The sequence below is a fragment of the Hylaeus volcanicus genome, chromosome 9, assembly GCF_026283585.1.
Source record: "Hylaeus volcanicus isolate JK05 chromosome 9, UHH_iyHylVolc1.0_haploid, whole genome shotgun sequence".
NCBI classification, from domain to species: domain Eukaryota; kingdom Metazoa; phylum Arthropoda; class Insecta; order Hymenoptera; family Colletidae; genus Hylaeus; species Hylaeus volcanicus.
The window spans coordinates 1,818,836-1,824,638 of NC_071984.1; the positions used below are offsets into that span (position 1 = coordinate 1,818,836).

General features: G+C 46.5%; 1 protein-coding gene across 1 annotated transcript; it reads right to left on the minus strand.

The window, feature by feature from the left end:
- Positions 1-228: 228 nt before the first annotated feature.
- LOC128881897 (AF4/FMR2 family member lilli-like) lies at positions 229-5,797 on the minus strand. The gene is made up of 4 exons (XM_054133313.1): positions 5,429-5,797; positions 3,377-5,355; positions 3,099-3,298; positions 229-3,018 (listed from the first exon to the last, which is right to left on the minus strand). Exons 1-4 carry the CDS (start codon positions 5,697-5,699, stop codon positions 2,295-2,297), a joined length of 3,174 nt encoding a protein of 1,057 aa, XP_053989288.1. The 5' UTR covers positions 5,700-5,797; the 3' UTR covers positions 229-2,294.
- Between the last annotated feature and the right edge of the window lie 6 nt (positions 5,798-5,803).

A 5,803-nucleotide genomic window follows, 5' to 3' on the forward strand; every position in this document is an offset into this window, starting at 1 on the left:
ACACACAGATGGTACACGTACACATGCACATACGTATGCATGATGTACACATGGATTCATACATACAGAAACACACAGATGGTACACATGCACATACGTACGCATAATGTATACATGGATTCATACATACAGAAACACACAGATGGTACACGTACACGTGCATAATGTATACATGAATTCGTACATACGCAAACACGCAGAGACGGGGTGGAGGGCACGTACACATGCTTGTATGTACGTATGTATATTATCGGTAAATGTTTTGGTAAAAGCGACTTACGGTGCGGCAATGTTTGCAATAAAAAGCAATCCTTGTGTCGAGTACTAAGGCTTGTTTCGAGTATTGCATGACTAAACGAGGGAGCAGACCGCACGATTGAACTTACGTTTTGTTGCATACAAATATAAAATTAGGCTAATATAAAAATTCTTTACGTGTACACATATGTGTGTTCACCGACGTGTGTGTGATACGGTGTGATCGCGTAACGTATCTTTGATAGTCAGAGCGTACAATCGGGTATTTTCGTTTCAGAATCAAATAAAATCATATATATATATATCCATTCGCTGACGAACGATTCCATCGTTATTCGATCGCCCTGTATGTTTATTAATAAGAGAACGTAGGTTCGGGAAGATTCTCCCTTAGTCAGAGTTCATGGCGTCTAACCCCCTAAATGCTAGCTACGTCACTTACGCTAAATCTAGACTCTTACAATAGCATACGACAAAACTAGCCATCATATACCTACTTGCACAACTTAGAAATTAATATTGTGTACTATGTACAACACTTAGAATTACACTTTTTTTCCATTTTCATTTAAAACCCACTTCACCAAGGAGAAGAACATTTCACCTGATCGCGCGTGAACAAAGCGCGTCGTCCGCCGTGCGCGAGAACGCGTTGTACGAGGTCCTTGTCGCGCCCGACCTAACTCCGCACGTTATTGGAGATCGACTCGTCGCACTGGTACAATAGTTGAGGTTTTTAATCCCAGACACATCACAGACTCATTCCAAATAAAAACACGTATGCCATTAGCGCTGCATTGTCGTTTTAACGATTACATTATAATTCATTATGTACAAAAAAGCGTCTCCATTGTGAACTTGGGCAAGCCTGGACGTTCCACAGGTCGATATATATATATATATATATACACACGCGTTCATTTCTCTTTTTTTTTTCTTCTACGCGTGTGTATATATATATATATGTGTATATATATATATAAGAAACTTTAGTCTCCTCAGACTCAACCCGCTGATCGAAAGAATTTTAATCGAGAAAAGGAATGGAAATTTGCGTAACGATGTATGTGTGTATACTGTGCATCATGAACGTGAACCGTGAAACAATACTTGGTCTATAAAGATTATCAACGCATCGAGAGTATTCCAAACGTATTAAAGCATGGAAAAACACCTTTGTTTTTTTTCTTTTTTTTTTGTCGTTTACGGGGCTCTCCTTACATATCGTTTAATATTCCTTCGAATATATTAAAAAATTAAATATCACGATACGTAATGACTTCGTACAGAAAATTTAATAAATTTATAGCCAAGTCTGTACAAATTGTTCGATACCGCTTTAAAATTAAAATTCCGCGTTTCCTTTTACCGACGATGAATCGGAAGAACGAAAAAGTATTCAAAAAAAAAAGAAAAGAAAAAAACGCTTCCTTACGAGAAAAAAGATGAAAAAAAAAATGGCGACGGAAACAGGAATAATTATATTTAATCTAGCAGGTGATCGTACAGATTATTTTTTTTCTTTTTAGTACACATCAACGCGGAGGTAAGTAATGCATAAAAAATATTAATTATCGATTAAAATTACACTACCGTTACGTTCGAACAAAATGGCGAAAGGACTCTGCGGGGGAGCACTAGAAACAATGCATTCTTTTGAGTAAAACGGTTATTTCACGTAACGCGGGAATGATCTTTGACTAAAAATACGATGAAGGTATGAAGATTATAAAACAAACTCTAAAACATCGTACTGTTTCGGGATATGATAAAGTTTGTGTAAAAAAAAAAAAAGAAGAAGAAGAAGAAGACAACGAAACAGAAAGGAGAAACGAATCTCTGTTCGATTAGGATGAGAATTTGACGACCAGTAAGAACGTAATGGCTGACGCCCGAAAACATTGGTAAATTACGAAACATTCGATCGTTATCGTCGCCTGGATAAAACTTTCGTCGAGATTGAACAAACTGTATATAAATACCCTAAGAAAGTCGTCACAGCAAGTTGATCTGTATGTCGCTAGATTATTAGACTATCAATCCTCGTCGGAGAGCGGTTCGTACTGCGCGGAAAGCAACGGTGCCGGTTCGGCTTGCATTTGTTCGGTCTTCACGGAACTAGATCCGGATGTCGGAGGCGGCGGTGCCGGCGGCGGGCCGGTGTGCACGCCTAACGCACTGAAAGGATAAAAGGTGGTGGTGGGAGCGGGCGCGGGCGGTTGCGGTGCTTGATTCGGCGTTTCGTCGACCATCATTTCACCGCTGGAGGGACTCTCGACGTTCCCTCCCATCTTTTCGTCCTTTTCCCCGCCCGTCGCGTTCCCACCGTTCCTATCACCCGCGGCGCCGCCACCTTTATCGTCCTCGGATGTACGCATAACTTCGACGATCTTATTCTTAACGTAATCCAACGGCGAGAGATGCGGCTTATTGGAAGGAGTTCCGGAAGTTGACGTGGCAGTGGTTGTTTCGTACAAGCGACGTCCGTAATGGTTGGTACCTGCTTCCGGGGGCGAAACGGGTTCAACGGAATGGAACTGTTGCTTTCCTACCGAGGATGGTGCCTGCTGGTGTTGCTGTTGGTGGTGTTGTTGTTGTTGCTGCTGCTGCTGCTGTTGTTGTTGCTGTTGCTGCTGCTGTTGTTGTTGCTGCTGCGATTGTTGCTGCGTGACACGTATTATCTGACGTTCGTCTCCAGTTTTAACGGAATTGGATTCATTGGCTTTCCGTCTCTTCCATTGATCTTCCGAGATTTGATACCTAACCGAAAATATATTCCATTTGTACAACATTTCTGATAAAAACACGAGATTTTAAATTACATTCCATCCATTACTTACCCGGTGTACGATCTGTACGAGGAATGTGAAGGGCCGTAATCTGTAGAAACAATATGATCAACGTGTTCTCCAAGAGTAATCGGTTTATTTCCGCTTCCGTTGCCACCCGTGTTTCCCGATCCGCTGTTACCACCGTTTCCCTCGCCGGCAGGACTATGGGCCATCCCATTGGGTTCCGCTGGAACTTCCCGATGAAATCCCTGAAACGTTTTCAATCGTAGAATAGAATACATACGCGTGCACGAAAACCCGAGCCTCGAACGGACGCTACACGTTACCTGAAAAAGGCGATCGCCGGGTCGTTGCGGTTGAGAGTTTCCGCCAGTATTTTCGGCGCTTTGATTAATTTGATGAGTTATAATAGCGTCTATCAGACTGGCGGCGGTCAAAGTAGATCCCGTTTCATTTTGTTGTTGACTGGAGGACTGACTCTGTTTAGACGACGATTGTTGCTGTTGCTGTTGCTGCTGCTGCTGCGGTTGTTGATGCCTGGAGGATTGAGAGAATCCGCTGCTTATCAATCTGTTTGCGTCCCTGTCTAGTTGCTGCTGCTGTTGATCTCTGTACAATTGAGCCATGTGCCTTCTTTCGGCCTCCATCCTTTGCTGCTGCTGTATATGCTGCTGGAGTTGCTGTTGCTGTTGCTGCTGCTGCTGCTGCTGTTGTTGCTGTTGTTGCATATGCAGATCCCTTTCTCTTTGTTGTTGTACCGCTAAACGATGCTCCTGGTGTTCCTTCTCTCGTTGAGCAGCTGCCACCGCCATGTGTTGCTGAATTTCCTTCTCTCTCTGCTGATGGACGGTCAGACGGTGGTCGGTGTGTTGCTGTATATCTTTTTCTCGCTGCTGTATCGACAACCTATGCTCGGCGTGCTGCGCGTCCTTCTCCCTCTGTTGCATCCTGTGCTCTTGCTGTTGAATAATTTCCTTCTCCCGTTGCAGCCTGTACTCCTCTTTCTCCCGCAAATGAGCCAGATCTCGTTCCCTTTCTCTATCGCGTTGATGATGGTGCGCCACGGCCATTCTGTGATCGGCTTGATGCATCGCTAGACGATGCTTGTCCGCGTAGCGATCGGCCAACAGCCTGTCCGCCATCGTTTTACCGAGACCCTCGTGACTGCTACTTCCAGACGCGGGATGACTATGCGGATGAGGAACCGGAAGACTTGGTTGTTGCACAGCGACGTCTACTAAACTAGAAAAGGCCTCCAGTCCCGGCGGCGGAGGCGGATAATGAATTTGTTTCTGCGTGTTGTGCCTTTGTATGACACCCTGCCGAGGCTGCGTATGCGTTTGCGGCGGCGGCGGCGGCGGAGTGCTCGTGTAATACAACGTCGAGGGCGCCTCGTTCTTGCTACCACCTTCGTTCGTACCGCTACTTCGACTACGCGCGTGCATCTGTTGGCTGGTTATATAATCGTTCATGATAATTTGTCTCGATGACAATTGCTGTTCCATCGTGTAACTAGGCGGTGGCCGACCCGAGTAAGAGTTGTATTGATTGCTATGAGTCACTACGACCGCCGCTGTTCCTGCTTGGGCTTGACCTTGTCCAGGAATGTTACCCGTCGTCACCGGTGAGTGTCTGATCGTTCTATGGTAGTCGTACATGGGTGCCCGTTTGTCCACCGCGAAAGGATGTACCGGGGTGCCTTGAGTTATGGATCCTGTTTCTTTAGGTCCTTGGTTGCTGGGAGCGTTCACGGCATTCGAACCGCTTTGAACGCTCGGCGTACCAGCGACGCTGCAAGGGTTTCCAGGGGGTGTCATTTGCCGAAGGAGACCCTCGTAACGAGCGCTAGAAACCGGTGTACCGTGCGTGATGGAGCCGCTTTTGTGACCCGTCGTCCCCATGGCGCTCAATTTAGGTGACAATTTCGGATGTGGCGGCGGCACGGCAACTTTATTCATTTTAGGTGTAAGAGGCGCTTGAGGTCGCGGCGACGACACGTAGACGAGCGGACTTTTCGCGCCGCGACCTTGTTCAGGGTGAGCATGGGGATGATAGTAAGCACCCGACGGTGGTTCCGGTCGGTAGAGGGTAACCGTCGGTGGTTTGTGAAGCGTCTGCAAGGAATGGTTATACTCTTGTTGTTGCCTTGGCTTTTTAATGCTCAAGTCCAGGGTGCCCTCGGTGCTCTCGCGCAGCGCTTGCTGCACCTGCATCACGACCAATCCTTCTTTTGGAAGCAGATCCGATGAAGATTGACTGCTCGACGCCGTCGGTGGACAGGGAGTAATCGTTGCTTGCATTTGACCTAGGAAACACAGGCGACGTGTAAATAATTCACACATAAAGCAAGTGATAAAGCAAGATTACCAGGAACTTACCAATTTGTTGCGGACTAGGAGCAGAACGATGTGCGTGATGAGGACCAGACACGACCGACAAGGTCGCCAAGCTCGAGTCCCTAGGCATGGCGGTGTTCGCCATGGAACTCGACGGTTTATATTCTCGTACAAAAGTGATGTCGTTCCGGTGATCGGTTTTTAATATACTAGATATCGTCGGCGTTCCGGAATTGACAGGTATCGACGACCCGCCGGTCCCGGCCGGACTGTTGGGATTCCGTTTCAATTGCATCTCGATGACGCCGAGCATAAGATCTTTAACGGTCAGAGGATTGGAATTGTTCGTGGTGGATGGTGGCGAGTGAGATGACGGCGGGACTTGTTGATGCGGTTGCTGGTGCTGTTGCTGCAGCG

Excerpts from the sequence above, each read along its gene's own strand:
- LOC128881897 (XM_054133313.1), bottom strand. The coding sequence starts at position 5,699 with ATGCTCGGCGTCATCGAGATGCAATTGAAACGGAATCCCAACAGTCCG. Across the intron at positions 5,356-5,428 it reads TCCTAGTCCGCAACAAATTG|GTCAAATGCAAGCAACGATT; the intron begins GTAAGTTCCTGG and ends TGTGTTTCCTAG. Across the intron at positions 3,299-3,376 it reads CCGGCGATCGCCTTTTTCAG|GGATTTCATCGGGAAGTTCC; the intron begins GTAACGTGTAGC and ends AAAACGTTTCAG.